General features: G+C 35.0%; 1 protein-coding gene across 5 annotated transcripts in view; it reads right to left on the bottom strand.

Moving 5' to 3' along the window:
- Window positions 1-1,630: 1,630 nt before the first annotated feature.
- Window positions 1,631-27,878, bottom strand: part of Zmat1 (zinc finger matrin-type 1) — a 47,072-nt gene continuing 20,824 nt past the window's right edge. Inside the window, exons 2-8 of one of the 5 annotated variants that reach the window (XM_077107307.1) lie at window positions 24,569-24,616; window positions 23,086-23,192; window positions 19,185-19,286; window positions 18,790-18,964; window positions 16,616-16,684; window positions 5,235-5,334; window positions 1,631-4,105 (exon numbers count right to left, since the gene is read on the bottom strand). In XM_077107307.1, the coding sequence (XP_076963422.1) occupies window positions 2,785-4,105; window positions 5,235-5,334; window positions 16,616-16,684; window positions 18,790-18,964; window positions 19,185-19,286; window positions 23,086-23,192; window positions 24,569-24,616 (1,922 nt within the window). In that variant the 3' untranslated portion in view covers window positions 1,631-2,784. Of the gene's footprint in view, window positions 4,106-5,234; window positions 5,335-5,794; window positions 6,305-13,207; window positions 13,293-16,615; window positions 16,685-18,789; window positions 18,965-19,184; window positions 19,287-23,085; window positions 23,193-24,568; window positions 24,617-27,878 lie in introns of those variants that run through there. The other 4 variants (XM_077107306.1, XM_077107308.1, XM_077107309.1 and 1 more) reach the window with 4 other exon arrangements.

Here is a 27,878-nt window from a genome sequence, read left to right as displayed (position 1 = left end):
CAGATGCTTAGAGGCAGAAGATGGGAGCAGAGCAAATATGCAAAACTTGGGTTCCAAGTGCTTGTCACCAGCTTCAACCATAAAATTAAATTTTCTGGTTAACAAATAATTTACTTTTGCCAAAAAATTTATCCTAAAATCTTTGAAAACCACTTTTCTTGGGCAAGCCTAAGTTACTGCCTTAAAATTGTAATCAAAACCACACCCTATTTGCTCCAATAGCCACACTACCCAATTTAAATGTTTTCTTAATTTACATGATTCATCTTTTATAAAGTTATGTATGGCTAATATTAATGGAACATTGTATCTATACATTTTGAGAATAACACAGTAATTTGGTATCTTAGTGAATATTCTTGATATATAATGTTGAATTCCCCCAACAGATTTAAACAGAAAAAGACTTCTGCATAAGAATTTATCAACTGTAAAAATGTTAATGATTCAATTGATCTTATCTTGCATTTTCTGTAGGGGGGGGGAACTTTGTACTTTTGTATTTGTGTGTGTGTGCTCAGAAAAAAAAATGCCAATTTTGTGGCTGACAATTTAGTCTACTTGTTCTATCTTGGCTCTTCTTCCTCTCCTTTCACTAGTATACCAAATATGGTTTAAAAGGGGGGGATGATACTATAGCATAAAATAATCTTATATTAACAGTCTCATGAAAGAAAAAAAATTATTTGGGGACCATCTAACTCTTTGGGACTATTTATTTAACTAGGGTATAAGCCCAACCAATAATATCATGCTTTAGCACATATCTACTATTTTATTTAAATTTCAAATATAAAAACCAACTATGAAATGGCTTGCCTAAATGCAGATATATCACCATTAAAATTTACTTACTTTTTGAATAGGTTTAGCACGTGAAGGGACTACTATAGCCTATTTTTCCTATTCCTGGTGACTTCATGTTGGATTCTGATGGCATTCTCAAGATCACGCTGCAACTTGATGGTACAACTGGAATCCAACCCTGGGATTTGGATTCCCAGGCCATTATACTTTCTATTATACCACAGTGATGCTCAAATGCTTACAGGAGTTGCTGATGATAAAAAAAAGGAGCACCAGAATAAAAAAATCATCAAAATCAAACAATATAAAGGTAATAAACCCTCATGGGCCCCTATCACTTAAAATTTTTCCTTCTTCAATTTCAAGTATTTAGCTGGTCATATTTTTCTAAGATAACACTAAGCTCAAGATAAAGTACCAGCTTCTACTAGACAAGCTGTAAAAGCAATGAAATTATTATAGCTTTATAATGTGATCTTCCCAGAAGTATTAAGTGTAAACTATTTAATTACTGCCCCTTCACTCCAAGATCAATCATCTATGGATGGAAAATGATCATTTAAATAAAACAATGTATAGAAATTAGAACACTTTAATATAAACACTTCCAGAATATAGAGTGATTTTTGTATCAGCACTTTGAGAACTTTTTTTAAAAGTATATATCTTCTAAGTTTGTTATAGACTATTTAATTTTTCACTTTCAGAACTAGAAAATACAAAAATACACTGCAAATTAGATTTAACAAAGAAAAAAATCAGTGTAAATTGTTTCATACATTTTCTTTTGAGAAAACTAAGAAACATAAACAAACACATCGATAATAAAATACCACCAACACTAACACAAACCCCAAAAGGAATGGATTCAGCAATGCCTTGTCTCCCATGGGGCTGACCATGCTTAGTTTCCAAGAACAAATAGGATCAGGTGAGTTCAGGGTGGTATGGCTGTACACTGCAACTCTTGATAATTCTCTCATTAAAAAATAAATTATCTCTCATGGGTAAAAAAAATCCACTATCACAGCAATCTGATGGACAAAGTAGAGATAACCCCATTTAGTGAAATTACATTTTATGTAAGATACATTTAATAATCTTTCTTTCTTTCCTTCTTTCTTTCTTTTTTCTTCTTTTTTAAAAAATTGAGGAAGAGTAATTTGAGGAAAAGGCATAGTGAATACTTTCAGTTCACTTGGCTTTTATAGAGATTACATTAACTGTCCATGTGAAAAATCAAATAATTATTTAATAAAACCAAACTTTTCAACCTATTTCTTCAACCTTAAGGGAATAAAACTAGGAAGTTTGAAATTAGAGGATAGACTCATCCTAAAGCATTGACTCTTCTGTCTTCTTTTATAAGTTTCCTGTTCTCTTATGTTCTTCTTATGTTCTTATGTTCTTGTTTCTCAGAGGTTAGGTTTGGGGTTTTTTGGTTCTTTTTTCAGTTAAATTTCAAGTTTTACAAAAAGAAAGAAAAGGAAAGAAAGAAAGAAAAGAAAGAAAGAAAGAAAGAAAGAAAGAAAGAAAGAAAGAAAGAAAGAAAGAAAGAAAGAAAGAAAGAAAACAAACCAGTTTCCCTTAACTGACAATGGCTATATCTACCTCTCCTTTTCATCTGATGCTCTTGTTTTTATCTAATTTCATCTTCTTGATGTTTTCTTCAGTTCATCCTCGAGGAAACACCAACTAAAAGTTTAAAATCCAAAAGCAGATTCATCCCGAAATACTGACTCTTCTGTTTTTCTTTCATAGGTTTGATTTTCTCTGCTGTTCTTCTTTCTAAAAGACTGACTTAAGCTTTTCATGTGTTTCTTATTTCAATTCATTTTTAATTTTTGCACACAAAACAATGAAGCTTTCCTGCACCAACAATGACCATATCAAACTCTCCTTTTCTTCATTGGATTCTCCTGTCTTTATCTAAACCCATACTATTTTCTTCAAATCATCCTTTGGTAAACTAAAAGTTTAAAATCCAAGAATTGACTCATCCCAAAGCATTTCCTCTTCTGTCCTTTCTTCAACAGATTTTCTTTTCTCTTTCCTGTGCTTACGTTCTTCTTTTTCAGAGGATATATCACGGCTTTTTTTCTTTTTTCTATGCTTAAGTTTTCCTGAACTGACCCTGACTTTATCCTCTTCTCGTTTACTTTGTTGGATGCTCTTGTCTTTGCCTAAATCCATATCCTCATAACTCTTTTTCTTTTTATGCTTGGATTGCTCCTTCTCTTGCCTTTCTTCACCTTCCTCAAGGTGTCGTCTTTTCTTCTGGTGTCGCCGTTTATGAGCTGCTTGATCGTCACTGGTGTTGTTTTCTGAGGAAAGGTGCTTATAAATTTCACATTCTACACTGTATGGGCCAGAGTTATTTTCTTGCTGACTAAGGCTCAGAGGTACTGGTTTTTCTGAGAAATAGTCTCTGGGAAGTTGACAGTACTTTACAGAGTCTAGTCTCTGTTTGCTGTCATAAGCTGCTAAGCAATGAGGTAACTGGTTTTCTACTGTTTGTGAACTATTGTATGGTCCTGTATAGGTCTGGAAAGTCTCAAATGGGAGTCTTTGCTCAAACATTCTGTATCTCGTTCTGCTATCAACCATTTCTCTGTGCCTTTGAGTTTCCACAGAGCTATCAACTATCTTTCTGAAACAAGTCTTTGGCTCTAATCCTCTGGCTTTCTGCACTTTGATGTAATCATCAAGTTCATCTTGGAAAGAGTCATATGTTCTCTTTGAATGAGCTGGTAACCAATGAGGTAACTGGCCTTCCACTGGTGAACTACTGTATGATTGGTGGTAGGTATGAGAAGTCTCAAAAGAAAATCTTTGCTCACACATTCTTTGTCTGGGTCCAGAATCAACCATTTCTCTATACCCTCGGTTCACAGAGTTTTCTCTCATCTTTCTAAAACAAGTGTTTGGATCTAGTCCTCTGGCTTTTTGCACTTTGATGTAATCTTCAAGTTCATCTTTGAAAGAGTCATGTGTCTTCTTTGAATGAGTTGGTAAGCAATGCGGTAACTGGTTTTCCACTGCTTGTGAATTATTGTATGGTCCTGGGTATGTCTGGAAAGTCTCAAATGGAAGTCTTTCTTCATACATTTTAGGTCTGGATCTGGAATCAACCATTTCTCTGTACCCAAGGCTTTCCAAATAATTCTCTTCCATCTTTCTGAAACAAGTCCTATACTCTAGTTCTCTCATTTTCTGCATTTTGATATAATCTGCACATTCAACTTGGTAAGAATCTTGTGTATTTGAATTCTTTACTAGATTGATAACAAGGGATTCTCTGCAAAAAGGACAGAAAGTTCTTGTTACAAGAATATTTTATTCTGAATATTTTCTTTGCTCTCAAAATTTTTAAAAAAATCCAAATAAAATTTTAAAATCAACCTCAGGATAAAAGCTATAAAGAATTACTTTTCATGGTAAAAAGATACAGTGGGAATAATCAGATATCTCCCAGGCATCTCACAACTTTTGTTTTTAAGAAAACTTTCTCTAGCTGGGATTAAAGGGAGGAGCATATATATCAGATGCTGATATACTAAAAACCTTAAGACATGTTTGGATGTGTGAGTAAGGGCCATTAATATTTAATGCTCTAATAAATGGTCTGATCTGAATGTTAGAATGATATGTGTTTTGATTAATCAGTTCCTTGTATAGATCTACAAATGTGGCAAGTATTCTGGAACCCTGAATTTCTTTTTAACATGTCTAAATGTAGGTTAATTTTAGCAAGTCAGACAATTTAGGTCCTAAATATTTATCTATAATAAAGTAACAGAAATGTTATATTTGATTTTTTAAAAATAAGCCAATTATATAACAATTAAATGTCCCTCTGTTGTATTACCTAAATTACCCACTCCTCAATTGCACATTCAATTATCATCTCCTTAAAATAACTGTTAACTAAGCATTTATTGAGCTCCACCTATGTCCGAGTCAGGTACCTTACATATGTTATTATATTTCATTTTTAACAATCTTATATAAGAGTTCTTCACAATTATACACTTTATAAAAGATGGATCTGGTATTCTGATCCAGGTCTGTCTAACAGCAAAATCTTTGCTCTTAACCACTACACTTCACTGAATGTTGACTGGATCATTGAAACCGTGGAACTAAGCCAAACTTCTAGAAATGATTTGAATTTGTATGGTTAGCCTGAGAATGATTCCTTAGCATCTCTCTAAAAAATATAATGCTGTCTGGTCAGGAGGGATACAAAAGAGCCAGCTCTTCCAGCACACTATCATGACACAAGAACACCCTTGGGGACACTAGTGTACAATGTTACTAATACTGTTAACCATATCCAGTTCAACTCATAAGGAAATGAATGCCCAGAGAAGTTTTGTAAAATATGTGTTTGGTGTCAGGAACATTTTATCAAAAAAACCACTTACTTAATTTGATGTTCACTCCCTTGCATGTGGGACCGGAACATATCTAAAGATGTAAAGGTTATACTACAAATATGGCAAATGTAGGTTCTCATATTAAATGCTGAAAAAAATAGAAAGTTCAAGTTAAGAAGGTTAGTATGGATACACTTAGAATCATTTGATATTAGGACTGGAGAAGAATTTATTAGAGATGATCTACTTGAAATTTCCCAATTAGGACTGGGCCAAGAATGGCAAAATGACTTAGTCAAAGTCACAGAGCCATTTAGTAGTAGTGAGCCTTTGTGCCCATGTCTCTTAATTTAATCCCCAGAATTCTTTGCACTATACCACACTGTTTCTGTAGCCTTTATTTATTCCCTAAAAATCTGGTATCTGCTTGCTTAGTGTTGCTATATGGTGGTGTAGCAGGCACCTCAAATTTAGTGTGCTTGCACAACTTTTGACTCTGTCCCTTGACAAACCTCTTTTTGTTTGCCACTAATTCTTTTCCACCCAACCAAAGTCTGAAATGTCCCAAAAGATTAAAGACAAACAAAAGCAAATTTTTACACTCTTACCTGAAATCACTGTAGTGCATTAGCTACCAAAAGTAATTTCCACATATTTTAGAAAGGAGAGAGGTTCAGTGAGACCCACTCACAGGATAAAAGCTGAAAGCAAAATTCTAAAACAAAACTGCTAGTTACCATTTTAAAAGAGTCAAAAACTATAAAATAGGAAATGTCCAACAACTACCTTAATAGTTTGCTTCTTGGATAGAAGGGGGGGAATAAATTATTTTCATTGTCTTACTCTCACCATCCTTCTACTTCATCTTTGGTCAGAAGAAGCAAATTAATAAATTTCCTAAGTCAAATATAAAAACAATCCTACACTAGGAAATGAGGCAATAAATTGGTACTGTAGAGACATTACAGACAACTAAGGTCACCCTCTTTTATATCAAACAATAAGCTAATCATGGAAAGGAAGCTAAATTAATCATTCTGAAGTGTATTTGTTTTGTCTGAGTGAAGATTATTCACAGAAATAAAAGACTACTGTCAAGTGGAAAGAAAGATGCTGACTTTGAAGACATGAGACTCTGTTCACTATTAAGATATACTCTTAGTGTGATACCAGAAGAGCTCAGCAGGTCACATAAAAATTTGAATGAATGATTCCCCAAATTTGTCCTTCTATCCCTGTATTCTGATTTCATGCTCACCATATCACTCTCTGTTTATAATTTTTCCCATATTTTTTGATACCAAGAAAAGTACAATCTAGATGACAAACATAAAAACTGGGCAATGGGGTCATATAAATATATGTATGTGTGTGTGTGTGTATATGTGTGTGTGTATACACACACACACATATATCCTGGTGTTATATATATATATATCCTTATGGTATATATATTCTCCTACCATAAATCAATAGCAGAATGATAATATATCAACTTAAACTATAATGTTTACTAAACTTCTCTGATAAGAATCACCTGGGGTATCATCCTGCAGAACATGATTCACTCTTTTAGGGGCAGGGACAGGGAATTTGTTTTTTAATGAATATCATTAGTTATTATTATCTGATATTTCATGAGAAATATACCAAGGGAATATTTTCCTGTTCCTTGGTTAATTTCAGCCCCCTTCAAGTTTGTGATTAGTGGCTCCCTGATTTGATAATGATCAACTGAAGATTCTGGACTTCCTGAAAAACATGGGACTAAAATGAATCTTTACAAAAACTTTTTATAGGAAATTACTACTATCCTTATTTTAAGGTTCAGATTTATATGGCCAATACTATGCATTTTTTAAGGCACCCATGTTATGCAAGGAATCCTGGCTTCCTCTAGATAAGTGGTCCTCAATGCTGGCTATATTAAAATTGTTTGGGGGAAATATTCATGTTACAGCTCCACATAAGATCAATTAAATCAGACTCTTCAGGGGTGGAACATGGCTTCCTTACTTTGTGAAAGCTTTTCAGATGTTTGTACTTTCAGCTATTGTTGAGCACCTTCCCTAGACTGAGCCAATGATCTTTATTGTGATTAAAAACTCAGATTATATATCAGAGCGTTTGTGCACTTACTTAGTGCTTATAATTATAAAATACACTGTATGTAGTTTTATCTTTAATTCCTCCTTTGTTTCTCCACAATTACAACAGGGTCTAATAGAGACAACATAGGACTTCAGAAGAGCTGCCAATCATATATCCAGAGGCAGTTCTAGTACTGTGGTGTGATTACTATTACTTTAGCCCTTGGCTATTCCACAGAATGATGTTCTTTTCTTGTTCTCATCTGTAGACATCTCAGAAAATAATGTATAAAAACTGTGTAAACAGGGCTGGGATTGTGGCTCAGCAGTAGGGCACTCGCCTAGCATGTGCAAGGCCCTGAACTGGATCCTCAGCACCACATAAAAATAAATAAATAAAATAAAGGCATTGTGCCCATATACAACTAAAAAATAAATGTTAAAAAAATGTGTAAACACTTTCTGTGAAGACAGGAAACCTATTCATTGATCTAAAGATCAGAACTCCTGGTCTAATCCTATAATAAAAATTCATTATTCTTACACTCTCCATTATCTTAGAAACTGCTCCTTCGCCCCATTCAGATTTGCTGTACTTGCCCCTGCTAGGATCCTTTGTTTCTGAGTTTATCCAGAAACTGAGGCTTCTTTGCATCTTGTAATTTTTGTCCAATCTTCTCCTAATCACAGCCCTATCTCAGAACTCCTTGAACAAAGGTCTTTATTTTTAAAACATGAATTGGGTAGGGTATGTCTTTATAATCTAACATTGTAGTTTCCAATTTGGCTTCATGTTGGAACCACTCAATGAATTTTAAAAAACAAAACAAAACACGATGTGTAGGATCCAGGGATGGAAATTTAATTGACCAGTGGAATGATATGAGCATTGGGATATCTAAAAGCCCCTCAAATAATTCTAATGTGTAGTCAAGGATGAGAACCTCTGGTCTAATATGTTAAATCGGGGGCAACAATTGAAAGTTATATGAAAGTAAAAAAATAAAAAGCAGCTTAATTTGGAACTTATGAAGAAAAACAGAAAACATCCAAATTACTTGTCTTAGAATTATGATAGAAAACAAAACTTTTTAAAAAATTAATATTTAAACCGATTCTGTTTAAATAGGTTTAAATATCACATATTTATATATACACAGAGGAATCTATTCTCTCTCTCTCTCTACACACACACACATACACACATGCACACGCACACTTACACATTATTTCACTTCACCATTGTTCAATCCTATGAAGTTACATTATTTTTACTTTTTACCCAACAAATTTGAGGTGCAAATGCACAAGTGGCTTCAAACACACCTCTAAATCTATATTTATCCCTCTACATGATACTGCCTAAAATAAGCAATTACCAAATATAAATTGAGAAAAACTCATTACCATATAAAGCACTAAGAAATATATTGCAGAATAAAATATAACCCATTGTCTCAAGGAGAGTGAGTCAGTTGTGGGGCTATAATTGATGCAATTGTCAATGAACAGTAGACTATAAGAGAAAAAGTATAAAAGCAAGAGCTATAGCAGTAAGGGAAGTTGTGATGGATCACTGAGTACAGGAAGGGTTTGAATTGTAAGGAAAGCTTACCAGGGGATGAAACAACATCAACTATGGAAGAGACAGAAATGAGGATGATGTGTGGAATTTGAACAATCTGTTCAATAAAAGTGAGTATCTATGTGGCACCAAGCATCATGCTACATGTTAGAAGTACGAAATGAATTAAACAGCCAGGTTTCCTACAAGACCAATGCGAGAAACAGATAAATGAACAAAGGATTTCAATCTCAGATGGTAAAAGTAAGAAAAGTATGTTTGAGAGGTATGGGAGCACAGTGAAGCATAGGCACTTAGCACAGTATAAGGGTCTAAAGATACTTCTCAAAAGAGAAATATGAATGGTCAACAAATGTATGAAAAATGTTCAACATCTCTAGCAATTAGAGAAATGCAAATTAAAACTACAGAGATTTCATCTCACTCCAGTCATGATGGCAATTGTCAAGAAAGACAATTAAAAATAAATGTTGGTGAGGAGGTGGGGAAAAGAGTACATTCATACATTGCTAGTGGGACTGCAACTTTGTGCAACTATTCTGAAAATCAGTATAGAGATTCCTCAAAAAAAAAAAAAAAAGGAATGGAACCACCATTTGACCAACCTTTCCCACTCCTCAGTATATATCCAAAGGATTTAAAATTAGCATATTACAATGATGCAGCCACATCAAAGTTTATAGCTTAATACACAATAGGTAAGCTATGGAGCCAACCTAGGTACCCTTAAACAGATGAATGAATAAAGAAAGTGTGGTATATGTACACAATGAAATATTTATTACTCAGCCATCGAGAAGAATGTTTTTATTACATTTGCTATTAAATGGATGGATCTGGAGACTATCATTCTGAACGAAATAAGTCAGTCCCATAAAGCCAAAGGTTGAATGTTTTCTCTGATATGTGGAAGCTAACCCACAATAAGGCAGAGGGAGAAGAGAAATTCAGTAGATTAGACAAAGGGGAATGAAGAGAAGAGAAGGAAAAGGAAAGGCAGTGGAATGAATCTGACATAATTTTCCTATCTGCAGATATGAATACACCACAGTAAATCACACCATAATGTATATACACAAGAATGACATCCTAATTAGAATAAGATACATTCCATGCTTATATAATTATATCAAATGGATTTTACTATCATGTATAACTAAAAAGAACCAATAAAAATTTTCAGATGAAAGGATCTTTTAAATTTTCAATTGTATTAATTTCTAGTTTTATTGCACAGTGGTCAGATTTGTCTGTTTTATTTTTGCTTTCTGGAATTTACAGACTATATTTACAGCATATATGAGAATCTAGCTATTCTCTCAAGCCAGGTGTGAGATTTGCAAAATATATAGCACAGTAGTACTCTGTTCACTAAATTTTTGTTTTGGAAAATGTTTTTTTTCCTTAAAATGTGATTTATGTTAATATGCCATGGATTTATTTTGTTATTTTAGAGAAAATAATAATTATTAAAAAAATAAAAATTTCAGTTTTAATTTCACAAACAGTGAATACCAATGGAAGTGATCTACACAAGTAGACACTCTTTGTAGTTCTTTATAATTTTTGAGTTATAAGAGGATAGGTCCTGAGGCAAAAATTTTGAGAATTGATACATTGTAGAATTGTTTTACTTTGTTATCCATTCTAAAAATCTTTTTATTCTAATAATTGAATTAAACTCCTTACTCTTATTGACAATCCAAAAAATAATAATAAAATTTGTGGGAAAACTTGCAAAAAATGGGTTATCAGGAAAGATAATGACTTACCTAAACTTGGAAGGATGAAAAATAGTTAACTTGATGGAAAGAGTTGCTGAGAGCCTTATAGATACATGAAATAGAAAAAAAACACTGATAGGTTTTTAGGATTTTTTTAAAAATTGGAATTGTTGTAGAGTAAAATACCAGGGGACAAGTTGAGCAAGGCATAAGGGGTCAGATCAAAGACAGACCTAAAACTTTTTTTCTGTATGTTAAGAAAACTTGAAGTGTTTTAAGTAGTAAATGACATGGTTGTTCAACTATGTGTTTTTGAAGAATGTCTCTTTTGGCTACAATATAGAATATAATTTTAAGAGGAGCAAGCCTCGGGGCTGGGATTGTGGCTCAGAGGTAGAGTGCTCGCCTAGCATGCTGGAGGCACTGGGTTTGATCCTCAGCACCACATAAATATAAAATAAAGACATTGTGTCCACCTATAACTAAAAAATTAATATTTTAAAAAAGAGGAGCAAGCCTATATGTAAGGAGACCACATACATGAAGTGAATACAATTAACAGGGCAAGAGAAAATGAAGACATGGATTAAAAGGTTCTAAGTAGAAATAGAGAGAAACAGGCAAGTTGTTGAAATATTTAGTATCAAAAATTGGTAAAACTTAGTGACTAGGTGAAGTGAGGGGTAAGGGAGAGAGAGGAATCTAGAGGAGTGTAAAATAATTCCCAGAATCCTACTTTGGTAATTGAGTGGGTGGTGATCCCACTAACTGAAACTGGAACTTCAGAAGGAAGTGTTGTTTTACAGAGTAGAAGCGTAAGTAATGATGAGTATAAGCTTGAATACTTAAGGGTATATGAAATATTCTTGAAACATTCATGTAAAGTTATCCAATAGGCAGTTATAGATAAGAGTCTGAACAGACAGAAGAAAGTCCAGAGAGATTTTGGAGATGTCAGGACATGGGGATAGTTAAAATAATCAGAATGGGTGAAATCTCCTTAAGACAATGTATAGGTGTGCATAGGAATAGCAACATAATGATAAAAACCCTGGAGAATGTCACTCTTTAAACCAAGATAGTAGAGAAGGAGGAGCCTATGCAAAGTACAAAATGTGAAGGATGAGGTTATGATAATGAACAGAGAAAACAATGTTTTAGGAAGCTAAGTAAAGATGTCCACTGCATTTAGAAATTTGAAGGTCACTATGACCCAGTGAGGAGTAGTTTCACTGGAGTGATATGATAGAGTGGTAGCATGAAGGCTGGGTGAATATGGACCAACAATGGCAGTGAATTGAGGAGTGAGTGAATAACAAATTAAGAAGTAACGGTAGAATAAGATTTTAAAAACCAGAAACTTGGCTAAGAGGAGACAAGGAGAGTGCAGTAGTTAAAAGGGAACTCAGGGTTATAAGAGAAGTATCTGCAGGGGGTGCTTAGGGTTAGAGGAGGAAGAGGATCTGGGAAGGGCAAGATACTTAGTAATCCACATCTGATGGACAATTCCTTGTTGATGAAATTAAGAAAGAAGCTTGTCTAAGAAGTGTGACGAGGGGGAGCATAGAGCAAAGGAAGAGAGTCTTGGAGAGTGATACAGTTTTAAAATGGTTGTTAAGGGTCATGGCATTTGCAGATAAATGGATGGAATTAGAGAAGATAATGCTAAATGAAGTTAGCCACCGCGCCCCCCCCCCCCCGCCAAAAAAAAAAACAAATAGCAAAATGTTTTCTTTGATATAAGGGGGCTGATTCATGGTGGGATAGGGAGTGGGAGCATGGGAGGAATAGAGGAACTCAACAAGGCAGAGGGGTTGGAGGGGAAGGGAGGGAGCATGGGATTATTAATGATGGTGAAATGTGAGGATCATTATTATCCAAAGTATATGTATGAAGACACGAATTGGTTTGAGTATACTATGTATACAACCAGAGATATGAAAAATTGAGCTCTCTCTCTATATATAATAAGAATTGTAAAGAATGGGGTTATATTATTTTTTATTTATATATAGCAGCATTCCACTGTTATATATAAATAAAAAATAATTAAAAATGATTGCTACGGAGAAAAGTGAAGGAAAAAAAAGGTTAAGTAGGACTAAAGACCCAAAGTGGTTAGATACCAAGATTCTGAAGAGGTACTCAATCTCTAAACTTATATAATTTTCTCAGCATTACTCAGTAGCCTGTATGCTGAAATAGAAAAGGTGGAAAACAGAATTGATCCAGGCTTAATATTTCATTACTAGAATGTAAGAGGTACAAGTAAGCCATTCTAAAAGGTTCTTACAGCATTAAGGTGCAATATGATGGTAGAGGAAATACAATGAAGGACTACAGAAAGGAGAACCAGTTCTAATATTTTATAATACTTGAGGATGGACAGCATGTAAGTAGTCAAAGATGTCCTCAAAGATTCAAGTATAGATAGCTAATAAATAATGGTCCTACTGGCAAAGACAGAAATCTTGGGAAATTCAAGTTAGTTCTAGAGAATATTATTGATTCACTTTTAGATATGTTGAGTTGCATGTGAAGGCAAGACATTAAGTGCAACAATAGAGCTAGAAATTAGTAAGATAAACAAAACAAATACAATAAATAAAAATACATACATACTTTAGTTCCATATCGTTATGGTAGCCATTCCTGTGCTAATAAGGCCTGGGCTGGATGAAGGACATAAAGAAAGCAGTGAGAATGATGAAGGAAAAAAAAACGAGAAAAGAGATTAGATATGGAAGAAACACATATAAGCAACAGCAGATGGAGAGGAAGGTTGAAACATAAAGGAGAAAATTGGTAAAGAGTGAAAGAGTTAAGGTGGCATATGTCAAATTGTTTTTTTTTCTTACTGTCTGCTTATTTGTAATATGGGCTTCTACTGCTACAGTTCTTTGAAATCCTCATTAGTTAATTTAATTTCTCTAACAATTTTTAAGTTCTCAAATGTTTACTACTCTTCAGGCAATAGGCAAGAAAGGACAAATCTATTCTTTGAGTTCTAGCTTCAGAAACTAGTGTAAAATGACTTCAATGACTGGATTAAATTAATTTGATGATCTTTCCCTTCCCTCCTCATCATATGAAAATTTCACCAAAATTCTTTATCCCTCATTATAATAACCTTGAAACTTCAGAGTACTAAAATGATTTCCCCTTTAATAGTGACAAAAGTGCAAACACTACTCATAGTTGACTCAGTTAAAATTTACTCTATGCCACTAAACTATAAGACACTTATCTCAGATACTTTCAGCTCAGAGATAGGAAAAATATCTTAACAACAGGAAGTCTGCAATTTCTCTAAACATCTTTTACCTTCAGAAGCCTTATCACTTCTATTTCTACACTTTCTTAAATCAACATTTAAAAGCATAAATACCCAGGAGTGATGGTGCACACCTGTAATCCCAGCAGCTCAGGATGATGAGGCAGGAGGATCATAAGTTCAAAGCCAGTCTCAGCAACTTAGTGAGCCCTAAGAAACTTAGTGAGACCCTGTATTATAATAAAAATAAAGAGGACTGGGGATGTGGCTAAGTGTTTAAGCACCCATGGGTTCAATCCTTGGTACCAAAATAATAAAAAAGAAATAAAATAAGATCAGAGATAAAATCACATCTGTATGGAACTTTGGGGGATATATTAAATCACTTTAAGTAGGATAAAATAGTACAAACATGGAGTAAGCACTTGATAAATATCAATTAACAGTTCACTGATTTATATATTATACCAATCTCTATTGAGGTAGGACTAATTTTTGTGCCAGTTTTTATTTCTAGTACTGGAATTATAAAAGAGTTAAATAATGCCCCTTCCTTCAAAGATCTCACATTGTAATGGTAGATAAAAACACATGGAGAGATACTTGGAAATGCAAGTTAAGAAAGTATAGAAAATTAGCCTTGAAGGAAGTAAAATGGCTTCCAGGTAGCAGCTGCATTTTAAACAATGAATAGGAGTTAGCCAGAGGAGGGTTATGGGAATTATTTCAGGCAATATGACAGCATGAACAAAAGTATAAAGACAAGAAACAAGACAATGGTTTCTGGAAACCACAAATGGTTCACAGGAAATGACCTGCATAGATTATGGCAGGGAGCAGTAAAGAGTGAGCCTGAAGAAGATAGGCAAGAATAAGAAGGTGCATAGCTATGAAGCTTAGTATTTATTCTTAGAAGATGGTGAGACAATGGAGGATTTTTAAAGAAGGGGAACAACAAGAAAATATTTGCATTTTAACTAAAACACTTCAGTGGTTTAATTGAGGGTATGTTTGGGCAGAAAAAAACTGGAGAGAGGGAGAATAGTTAGGAGGTTATGGAAGGATAATGCTTTACAAAATTTACTGGGTGCAAATCACCTAGGGATCTTGTTAAAATGCAGATTCTGACTAAGTAGGTCTGCAGTGGGGCCTAAGATTATGTTTTCTAATAAGCTTCCAGGTGATGCCATTGGTGTTCATCAACAACCCACAATCTGAGTAGTACAACTTTAGGAAAGATGTTACGGACCTAAGAATTTAGGGGAAGAATATGGCTGGAGATAAAGACATAAATAGTGACAGCTTGGTGCCTGATTAGATATAGAAAGTGAAGAAAGTAGCATTGGGGAGATCACAGGTTTCTAATTTGGATGAATACATTTGAAATGGCTTTGAGGTATCCATGTAAAACAGCAGCTGCCATTTGAATATGTATGTCTAAAGTTTGACAGTAAGGTCATAAGCCTACAGATGAGAGATGAAACCAGAGGAATGGATTTGAATCGTGTTTTCTAGAGTAAGGTCAAGAATGGGATTATGGGAATACATCTAGGTAATGAACAACCACAAAGAAAGAGCCCATATAGAGAACAGGTAAGAAATAGAAACACATTAGAAGAACCAGAGCATAAGGAATTACATATGATGAAGAATAGAGCTTCAAGAAGATAGGAGTAATGAGCATTTCCACATGAAATAGCAAAGTCTAGTAAAGAAAGAATTGAAAAATAACAGCAAGTTGAGGAAAATAAATGGGTGGAAGAGAAAGTATGAAAGGGGAATAAAATATACTAGTAGTGAGAAGGTGCCTGTGGGGGAAAATGAAAAAAAAAAAACATGGTTAGAAGAGCAAGTGGATCACTCCAGTCAGGATCAGTCTATATTGTGCCTGAACTCTTGCCAGACTTTCTTAGTTCCAAGTCCTTCATTCATCATCTCTCCTTCCCACTTCTGTCAAATGAAATCACAGAAGTCTATGAAGATCTTATAAACCATAATGCTTCACACTTCTAGTTACCAGAAATATGTAGACAAATGACATATATATATATATATATATATATATATATACAAATAACATATATATGTGTGTATATATATGTGTATGTATGGCTATTTATCCTCATGCAATAAAGTGTTATTAACCCAACTAGTTTACATACTTGGTCCTTCAGGGAAAATGATATATTCTCATTTGTATTCCCAAGAATGGCCAGCCTAGCGCACAAGAGACACTTAAGCCATATTTAGTGAATGAACAATATCATCACAATACAAATTTAAAGTACTTTTTATGAACCTAAGATAGCATACAACCATGTGAATACCTATATTTACTTCTGAATTAATAAGGGTCACCTAAACCATTCTGTGTTTCATTTTCTAGAATACAAACAGATCAAAGTAGATGGACTTCAAAGTCCTTACTTATCTAAAATTCCATGATTCCATGAAAACCCTCAGTCCCTCACTCAATAAGAATAAAATGTTATATAAATAAACTAGTATGTTTTATGAAACATGAACTTCCCATGAAAGAGTTTTGGGATAATGCTCCTGTTTATCATTTGCATTTGATTTTACTGGAAGAGGTTTCTCTCTTGTCTACAAATGTCTTCCTAGCTTCATTTCTTTTGTGTTTTTTTCCCAACATAATGTTGTTGGGCCATTATTGGACTATTAAAGGAAGCAGGACAGATTATTCAAATCCAAAGCACTGCTGGAAGAGGAAGGCATAGTCTTGTCTTTAGTCCCACCTGGAGGAGGCTTGGCAGCAAAAGGCTTCAGGAAGGTTGACTCTGTGTAAGTACGAACAGGCACACCTGCTGAAATAGTTATAATGAAAAGAGATCAGTATGTGTTCATATATTAGAGCTGCATTCATAAAGTATTACAGACATTTAGAATTCTTTTTTTTTAATATTTATTTTTTAGTACTTGGCGGACACAACATCTTTGTTTGTACGTGGTGCTGAGGATCGAACCCGGGCCGCACGCATGCCAGGCGAGCATGCTACCACTTGAGCCACATCCCCAACCATTTAGAATTCTTTAAAAACCCAGCATCTTTGGACTTTCTCAGCACAGGGATGCTGGATAGAAGAACTGAAGTCAAAAAGAATTTCCTTCTGTGAGAATGGAAATTTGAACACTCATTTATCACAAGGTTTTTCCAATAAAGACATGGGAGGGAAGGAATTTTTCACATCAGGCATTGCCTAAATTTTATTGGTTCATTTGAGGAACCAATAAAAGTATGACAATTGTCTTAGTGTAAAACAAATGGTACCAACCTCTAAGTTGATGTCTTTTTTAAGTACCATAGCAAATGCATCTATTCTGCCTAGGCTTAATTTTAACTTTTTTTTTCCTTTTTAAAATTTTTTTTTCTTAGTTGTTGATGATCTTTTTTTTTAATTTATTATACATGGTGCTGAGAATCGAACCCAGTGTCTCACATATACCAGGCAAGTGCGCTACCACTGAGCCAGTCCCAGCCCCTGCCTAGACTTATAATAATGTTTGCATCAGAATAAAATTGATGCAGTTAAGACCATGAAACTATACCTGTTTCTACAATTCCAGTTATTTCATTGCTATTTCACTTTCTCTCCTCAAGGCCAAGACAATGGATATTGGTTTCCAAAGATATGGTTGTTATAAAATACTTTCTCTTTTAAGGCACACTAATTCTGTCCTTCATTAGATTGGCAGTCAGAAAAAAAAACATACAACAATTAAGAGACTAGAATAACTTTAAAAACAAATTCTGATTTCATTTGTTAAGAAAATAGTAAGTTTTAATGCTGCTTCTTGTAGCATTGACTTTGCTGGGTGATGCCTATAAGATGACTTAGGAATTAATGTAGATGAATTTTCCATGCCAGGTATACCTTAGTACTACAAGGTTGAAGCTACTTAGAATGTGAAAAAATATTTATTTCAGAGGATTAATCATCATCTTTTTTGTTTTGCACACAAGTTTTTCAAAATAGAAGTTGGGTTTCCCAGAGTGTGCTCTGCCTTTTTAGATAATTTTGGGTCAGATCTCTCTGCACTGGTAGCCCAACATCACCAGAAGAAGGGGAAAAAACAATATTTTATAATTTTCTGTATCTTTTGAATTTAACATAACAAAATTACTCAGCAACTACTGATTGATAATGCTAGTGGTATTTTTTCTTTATATTCATAGGAAGAAATAAATGGAAAGACAGGGTAAAAGGAAAGTCAATAACTTTTTTGCCTGCAGTTATAGCCAGGAAAGGCTGCATCTGTGATTATATTATGATGAAGACATTGTTCTGAACACACATTTAAGACATCATTTTGGCAAGTACTACAGCAATAAAGAAGATGCCAAGGGGAAGAAATAAGAAAGTGTTAAAGAGCTTGTGACTTGATTATAAACTGATAGAGCTCTAGCTACTTGTTAATATTTACAGCAGTATAGCAAGTCACTTGCTTTATTTGGATTTAGCAAAATGAAAGTGAGATGTCATAACACCTTTTAAATTCAGCTAGCAATTATAATCTCCATTGACAAGGACACAGAAAGAGATTAACTGAGTAGAAGAAAAACAATTAAGTTGTTTAAACTGAAGTGAAAGTCTGCCTGATAAAAAATGGATGGCAGGTTTGAGGGAAAAGATGTCTAGATCTTTTATTAAAGAAAAAGAGGTGAGTAGGGGCTGGGGATGTGGCTCAAGCGGTAGCATGCTTGCCTGGCATGCATGCAGCCCAGGTTCGATCCTCAGTACCACATACAAAGATGTTGTGTCCGCCAAAAACTAAAAAAAATATATTAAAAATTCCCTCTCTCCCTCCCTCCCTCCCTCTCTCTCTCTCTCTCTCTCTCTCTCTCTCTCTCTCTCCCTCTCTCTCTCTCTCAAAAAAAAAAAAAAACAAAAAGAGGTGAGTAGAACCTTACCCATCTCTGATTGAAATCCTGATGGAGATACATGATAATGTTCTTCCGTTAGTTGCTTCAGTTTTTTAGCATGGACCTTCCCCACATAGTGAGATTGAGCAACAATTGGAGAGCTAAAAATCATGTTGCAGAGATCACAAAATTTGTTTCTGTCCACTACTCCACTCCTATGCACCTGAAATAAGCACAAGCGTGTTAGAATGATTCAATAGCTCAAAGTTCAGAATTATTTTTTTCAAATATTTTTAGCTGTAAATGGACCAAATATCTTTATTTTTTAAATGTGGTGCTGAGAATTGAACCCAGTGCCTCACACATGCTAGGCAAACACTCACCACTGAGCCACAATCCCAGCCCCAAAGGTTAGAATTATGACATTAACATAGACCACTCACCTTAAGGTTCCCATCATGCATCTTCATTCTCTTACCAGGCACTTCATTTTGTTCCCCATGCATTTGAAAATAAAATCTAACATTTTGAGCATGTTTTTCACTCTGAAAAAAGATATAATATGACTTTGTTTATCCAATAACAAAGTCATCAAAATTTTATATCTCTCTGAATTTAAAGACAGTACTCATGAGTTTTATTACATTTTAACTGTACTGCTTATGAAAAAAACTTCACAGGCTTTGAAATCTCTAAATCTCACTTAACATAAAAATAATGCTACAATTTAGAAGTCAATCATTTTTAGGTTCTCATTTTTGACAGACTTCTAGTTGCTACCCAATATCAAATGTCTTCTTCCTTAGTTACAAACCCTCGTCAATGGTCCCAACAAAAGAATATATTTTTCAGCCTCCCTTTCTGTAAGATGTAGCCATGTAACTAGATTCTGGCCAGTAATAATCTGAAGTGTTTGGTGAAACTTTTGGGATGTTTCCTTAAAAATTTCCTTAAAAGGATAAGCCCTTCTTCTATCCTACTTCCCCCATGCTTCTAGAATTATGTTGAAAAGGACAGAATTCACCTTGAACCACAGGTAACTGTGAGGATAAAAGCCAGTTCATCAGATCAGAAAGACATGAAATGCCTAGGTCACTCCTAATAGTACTGAGCTGTCATAGGATTCTAACACTGCCTACCTCTCAAAATATTTTATGTGAGGAATTAAACCTTTCTGGATTCAAGCAATATTAGAAACAATCTCTGAACAAATATATAACCTAATATGTAAGAAAAACCAAAATATTAGTGTAGGGAGAGGGTAAATGAACAATTTCTTAACATACTGCTTGAGGCAAAATTTCTCATTTTTTAATAGAGATAACCAAAACTTTAATTATGATTGAAACATAGATATGATAAAAAATAAAAGAAATAAGACACAACATATACACTTTTAACAGAGAAGTAAATTCTATATTGGGGGTTTTGGCGGGTTTTTGTATTTTTTTCTTTGTTCTAATTAGTTATACATGACAACAGAATGCATTTCATTTCATTGTACACAAATGGAGCACAACTTTTCATTTCTCTGGCTGTACACGACGTAGAGTCACAGCAATTGTGCAATCATACATGTACCTAGATTAATGGTAAACTACTCTCTTTACAGAATTTTAAATAGTCCATCATACAGAATAGGAAAGGAAAGGAAATAATAAGCCAGAAGCCTGTAATACTATCTAGTTTCAATAGATGTCTAGGTTTTGCTTTGTTTCTTTCAAAAGTCCTTTTTATGAAGTAAAATTTTATAGACACAGTCCTATACCCTCATGCCCACAATCCTTTCCACCTCTCTTCCTCCCCACAGGCAAATCTGATATATAGCATTTCCTTTCCTGCATTTATTCTTTGACCACATTTACATGTGTATGTAAAGTTTACATACTGCTCTTCAAAAATTTACAAAAATTGAATCACTTAATATATATATATATATATATATATATATATATATATATATATATATATTTTTTTTTTCCAAATTGCTTATTGAAACTCAGTATTAAAGGGGCTGGGGTTGAGGCCCAGCAGTAGAGTGCTCGCCTAGCATGTGTGAGGCCCTGGGTTCAATTCTCAGCACCACATTAAAATAAAGATATTATGTCCAACAACAACTAAAAAAATAATTTTTTTAAAAAACACTCAGTATTAAAGATTTATCCATATTAATACATATAGTTCTAGTTCATTCATGTTACATACTATATAATATTCTACTCCATATTCTACCCATCCAGTCCTCTATCAAGTACAGTTATGCTTGAATTTATTTTGCTTTTACAAACATTTCTGCAATAAACATATCTCCTAACATACATGTTTAAGAGTTTATTTTGAGCAGATACCTACGAATGGAATCCTTGGCTTCTAAAATATGTGAATTTTCAACCTTATGAGGTATTGTAACATTCTGAGGCAATTTATATCTCTCAAGGTAGTGTTTCTGTATCCTGATATTCTGAAGTGTTAAGTATCATTAGATTTTATATTTTGCCAGTATTATGGTATGGTAGTCCATATAAAGTATCACTTTTATATGGTAATCCATATAAAGTATCACAATATCATTTTAACTGCATTTCCTGTTTGATCACTAATTCAGTATCTCTTCTATAGCCAGTTCATATCCCTTTCCCATTTTTATTTTGGGTTCTTATTCTAACTTAGTGGTAATCCTTTGTATATTCTAGACACTAATCCTTTGTTATTTATATGAGTTATAAACATCACCCAATGTGTGGCTTATATTTGACTTTATTGGGACATTTTTTGCAGATAATATAAATTTCTCTTACAGATACTGTGATTTAATTTATAAAGCTGTGACTTAAAGGTGAAATTGCTGTAGATATAGGGAAACAGTCCAATATAATAAAACAGAAGAATATCCTCAAAACAGACCATTGGGTAGAAATTAGAATACAATGACGTGTCCACCACAAATCAGTGGGGGCAAGGATGGACTATACAACAGACAGTTCTGGGATATCATCTATTGTATCACCTGTATATCCATATGAAAAAATACCATCTACTTTCTATGCACAAAAATCAATATCAGATGGATTAAACACTTTGACATATGAAGTAGAATTTTTCAAAGTTTTAGAAGAAAGTGTATAGAATAGTTTCTTAAACATATAAGCATAGATATAAAAGGAGATATTAATAAATGCAACTTCAAAACTTTTGCTACCCACATTTTGTTAGTTCAATAAACATGCTCAGAGAGATGAAGTATCTTTCCCAGGGTTATACCACTATTCAATGGTGGAGCTATGACTTGAACCAAACTCTTCATCCACAACCAACAAAATTTTCCTATCAGTAATTATAATAGTTTAATCCTAGTCAACATAAGGACTAAAATATAGTTTCCAGTAAGATTAGTAATGGACAAAAATAGAATAAGTATTTGTAAAAAGTCATATGGGCATTACACTGTTTAAAGTAAAGATATCTATTACTTCCGGTAATCTAGATATCAGATATGAAAGAAATTTAATGGTTCACCAAATGATGTATAATGTAGAACAATATCCAATGAAAGCGAAGAACACTGAATATGAAATCAGAAGAAATCACTTTAGGCTTAATCATGTCAATGAATAGCTATGAAGAAAAACCCTTGGCCAAGTTCAGTGGCACACATCAGTGACTCAGGAAGCTGAGGCAGGAGGATCACAAGTTCAAAGTCAACCTCTGCAACTTAGTGAGGCCCTAAGCAACTTAATGAGACTCTGTCTTTAAATAAAATTTTAAAAAGGTGTGGGTATGTGGCTCAGTGACTAAGCACCCCAGGGTTCAATCCCAATACTAAAAAGAAAAAAAATCACCCTGGGTCTGTTTCCTAATGTATTAACTAAAAGAGTAAGAACATTAAACATTTTCTCTTCTAGCTGAAGAATTTATGTTTGAGTATCTAAAATCATGTGACCAAGTCAATAACTGGTTAATTTTGTTTGTGTAGTCATCTTGTATTGTAAAAGGAAATCCCTGGAGTTCTACAGTTTCCCTTGATTTGCATTAACAGTTTCCTACACCACGTGGAATATTTACTACAAGGATGAATAGTATAGTTGCTTGATGGATATAAAGGAGGGAGAATGATGTCAAGAAAGTGAAATAGATATAGGGAAACAGTCTATGTTTAAATCTGGATTCCCCAAACTTAAGGTAGTATATTACTGTCCCTCTCTGAACCAGTATTCCCCATCACAGGGAAATAATACCACCATTTCACAGGATTCTTGAAATCATCAAATAAGATTACTTATATGAAACTTACTTGCTATATTCAAAAACTTGCTTTCAACCCTATTACCACTGTACTTAACCAACCTCATAATGCGAAATCCTTTGTGATTCGAACTGTAGCATCACTCCACATACTCGACAAAAGTTATCTGTAAAAAGTTCAGTCTTTCCCTGTTCAGTCCAAGTGGCATCTATGAATAAAATAAAGGGAAGTAAGACAATGTATTACTTTAATGGATACATACAGGTACCAATTTCTTTCCTCAACTATATATTTCATATACCACTTGAAGTTTGACTGTTTATGAGGCTGCAGTAATAGCTTTTTCTAAAACATTCAACTTAATATGCATATATTAACAATGTCTCTAATGTCTAATATGAAAAGTTACATTCATTTAGTATGATAAGTCTAGTCAATGACATTTTAAAGGAATAGTCATGGGGCATCAGTAACTTCATGAGCTTCATAGAATGATTTGGGCAATCAATAATGAAAGACTGAGTTTTAAAACTTAGCCTGATATTTTGAGTTTTATAGTAGACAATCCTTAGAAATTTGTTGTTTTAAGTCTGTCACTTATCTCAAGATATGACTCCAATGTTATCTAAAAATCATATGGAGGGGCCTGGTGATGTGGAGCAATGGTAAGTGCTTGCCTAGCATGTATGAGGCCCTGGGTTAGATCCACAGTACTGCAAAAAAAAAAAAAAAAAAAGAAAGAAAAGAAAAGAAAAAGAAAATCACCTGGAACTACAAATCATTTTTGTCCACCATAGGCAAATATCTTCTATCACTGTACAAACACTAGGACAATCATTTGGCCAAACAAATTTCATATTAACCCCCAAAGATTGTGTTTGTGTGTGAGTATATACATTAAGATACAGATATTTATGCTATAGTATTTTTCAATGCAACAAGTAACACAAGCCAAGTAATTTTGCATTTATACTTAGTGTCCACACTTATATCTAAAGTCCTTAAGAGCTTCAGTGTATTATACCAAAGTTTATTAGTTTATCTACAGGGCATATATCACAAAATATCAAAATTTTGTTTATTATTTGGGCATTTAATGTATAATTTGGTACCATATATACTTTCATGAAGAGATTCCATTGATGTATTAAATTAAAATTTGTAGAACAAATACAATATGTCCAATCCCAAACACTAACAAAAATTAAATATATGCACATATATTCATAGGAATATATAGAATGATGTAAACTAAATTTAAAAGTAGTTAACTTTGGGAAGTTAAGCAAGAAAAGGAACAAGGGGAGATAAAATAATGTTTAACTCTCTGTACAACTATCTAAAGTTTTGTAAAAAGTATACAGTATTTTCTAATTAAAATGATTAAGATGGCTGTCAGAAATATGGAAAAATAAGACACTCTAGCACTTGATCCCATTACTCCCTGACTAAAACCATAAAGTGAACAACTATTCACACATGAAAATACTTTCAAGAGCTAAGGAAATCAGTTGAGAGATAATAGCTTCTGGGTGTAGCACAGAAATACAATGAATTGAAGAGTACAGGAAAGACCAACATTACCTGCATCACCCCTCCCCAAATCCCAAGTGGTACAGCATGAGAGATACCCTGTGTATGAGGGAAGAAGAGGAAAGTTAGAACCAGACTTTGTCTTGAACCCCAACACTGGGTCTGCCACAGTGAAACCCAAAACTAAGCAGGTCTCCATAGTCCCAGATTCCAGGCTGGTGCTAAAAGGCTGAACTTGCAGGACTGTTCTGGTGCCAGTCCAGATTCTGCCACCCCAGTCTCCAAATCTATAAAATATTCAGTCTCCAGGTTGTTTCAATGCTGAGGTGAACTCTGGTCCTGGGCAGATATGGATATAGGCTCCAGGTTTGTACCTGTGGATTGAGCCTTCAAGCCTGACCCAGCGCCAGGCAGGATCCTCCAGCCCTTGCAGCCTCGCCCTTCAGGCTGGCCCCTCTATCCCCATGCTCTAACAAACCAAGATCCAGGAATATTCCACTAGATCCCAGTTCTGAACCATGCACTCAGAGACTCAGTTTCCAGGATCACCTGAGTATCCAGGACCACCTGAGTATCCAGGACCCAGCCTATCCCGCTGAAGACCCAGGACCTAGGGTAGTTATTTTGGATATAACTTCTAAGTGAGGCACCTGCATACCCAGCCTTCAGGCAAGCACCACAGCCACATGCTTCAGGTTTGCCTCAGTGCTCTAAGAATCAGGATAGTACCTATGATCCTAAGTTCTAGATTAGTCCCTGTGGACTCAGGCTCTAGAGTAACCCCAGCATCATGCCAGTCTCAGGTTTCAGGATGGTTCTTGTGCCCCAGGTTCCAGAGGAACCATGGTCTTATGCCCACTCAAGTAGACCATGATGCCAGGCTAGACACCTTGGATTGAGATTCAAAGATCACTCTTAGAGACTCAGACGCCAGGTTTATTTCAATGGTTCCAGGTAGTAAGCTTGCCCAAGAGCTAGGCCAGCCCATGGCAGGTTCAGGTTATGGCCCACCCCAGCACCACTTCAACCTTTGTGAGCTCAGGCTTCAGGCTGGCCAGCAGAGGTACAAGATTTAGGCCTGCCTTTGTGGACCCAGGCCCCGGGCTCATCCCCTAAGTCCAAATCAACTAGTCTGCCACACTGGATTTAGGCTTCAGGCCAATCCTGAGGACTCAGGTGACAGGCCTTCCCACCTGCTGACCTAGGCATTAGATAGACTGCTCAAAGCCTCCAGCAGCAAGCCTTCCTGAGGACTACATCAGATGGCCTGCTCAAAATCTCTGGACAGTCTGACTCTTGAAGGCTTTCCCAGACAAAGATAGTATGCAATGAGTGGGATAAGTCCCTATTTCTTTATGTGCACAAACATCAATGTAAGGCAATGAGAAAAGAAAAAAAAAAGGAAGCATACACCACCAAAAGAACAAAATAATTTCCCTATAGCTGACTCCTGCCTGATAAGAATTCAAAGTAATTGTCTTAAAGAAGCTCAGAAAACTCTAATAAAGAGAAACAATTTAATGAAATCAAGAAAACAATGTGACAAAATAATAAATTTAACAAATAGATTGATATTATTTTAAAAATCTGAAAAATACAATGAATGAAATGAAAAATCTAATCCATAGCATCAACAGAAGACTTTATCAGGTGAAAGAAACAATCTATTAATTCAAAGAAAGGTTATTTAAAAAATACAATCAGAGGAGAAAAAAGAATGAAAAGAAACAAGAAGTTTATAGGATTTAGGAGATAGCATCAAAAAGCAAATGTTCAGGTTATGGATGTTCATGAAGGAAAAGAGAAAGACAAAGGAGTATAAAGCAAAGTGTGTGTGTGTGTGGGGGGGGGGGGGGTTCAAGATGGTGGAATAGAGAAGATTGCTTTCCTGACTATGAAACCAAGAAAGCAAACAGGCAGCTTCTCAGTGAGGTGGGTAAACAACAACAACAACAACAACAAAAAGGAGAGCTTTACTGGAATTAAATACTGGGCATTCAAACCAGATTGGGGATAATAATTGGCTATAATAAAATAAGGAAGAAATCCACAGTACCCCACAGCCACAGCTGTGACTGGAGGCACCATCTGGGGCATGCCCTCCATGAGCAAAGTGGAAGGATAAGGGAATTAAAGAAACCCATATTTTTAGGAGGACTGAGGCATGTCCAGGTACACAGAGTTTAGAGATCAAAGAGACTGCCTGACTAAACCTAAAGGTGTGCTACACAATATCCTCATACAGGAAGGAAACTGCATCTTTCCTGGCTGTGTGTGGACAGAGGAAAAAAAACAAACATTTGCAGCTGAAGAATTGAAGCTGGCAGCTGGGGAAGCCAATTCCTGGCAAACCTAAATATGGCCTGAAAAACAGTCCTGGAAAACTCACATTGCACAACATAGAGTGTGCCTAGGTGACCGGGAGAAAATCAAACGTGGAGAGAGGTTTACACATGGGACAACAGGTCGTAGAAACCGACAAGGCTCTCCCCCTCCTCCTCCATCCATGTTGCTTGCAGAACCAGCTGGGGAAAGAAACATCTGGCCAGGAATTCGAAAGAGTGGGGGCCGGAGAGATTGAGTTTGGAGACTGTACCCAAGACCAAGAAACAGGTTTGCAGGTGATGTAGTAGACTAAGAATTGGCTCCTTGACTACATGAGTAGAACCCAGGAGAGATCCCTGGAATACAGTCTTTCAGTGTGGATCAGCAAGTACTGGGCCCTGGAGGGAACTGATTTAATATCTCCAGACCAACTGGCATTTAGCAAAGAACCTGAATCCACCTAAGCCTAAACCCTGCCTACATGAGTTCCATCTACAGGATTACCTCCCTCTCTTCGGCAACCCCACCAAACAGTGCTGAGAAGGGAAACTGAGAATATTTTTAATTCTAACCGACACAATTCTTTAACTTTTCATTGAGGTTCTTTTTATTGCTTTCCTCTGTTTAATTGTGACCTTAATGGTTCATGGACACTTATACATATTCATATTTGTTTTTTCTCATTTCTCGCATTTTTGAAACTAGTTATTTTTCATGGATCAGTATTTTGAGGACTACAATGTTTGATTAGTATATTTCAGTTTTGTTATGTATTTTTTAATTTTCATTTTTTAAAAATTTACATTATACACACACACACACACACACACACACACACACTTCTCTTAAGTTTCCCTTGATTCTCTTTCTCTTCTGCTTATAGCCAATCTCTATTATTCTCTTTTTCATTCTTCCCTTAATTTTACTTATATCTTCTCATCTCCTCTCTCATAATCATCACATCCTACATCACTTCTTTTTTGGGAGTGGGGTACCAGGGATTGAACTCATGGGCACTCAACCACTGAGCCACATC

Source organism: Callospermophilus lateralis, chromosome X, assembly GCF_048772815.1.
Source record: "Callospermophilus lateralis isolate mCalLat2 chromosome X, mCalLat2.hap1, whole genome shotgun sequence".
In the NCBI taxonomy this organism is placed as follows: domain Eukaryota; kingdom Metazoa; phylum Chordata; class Mammalia; order Rodentia; family Sciuridae; genus Callospermophilus; species Callospermophilus lateralis.
This window is presented reverse-complemented; position numbering and strand designations above follow the sequence as displayed.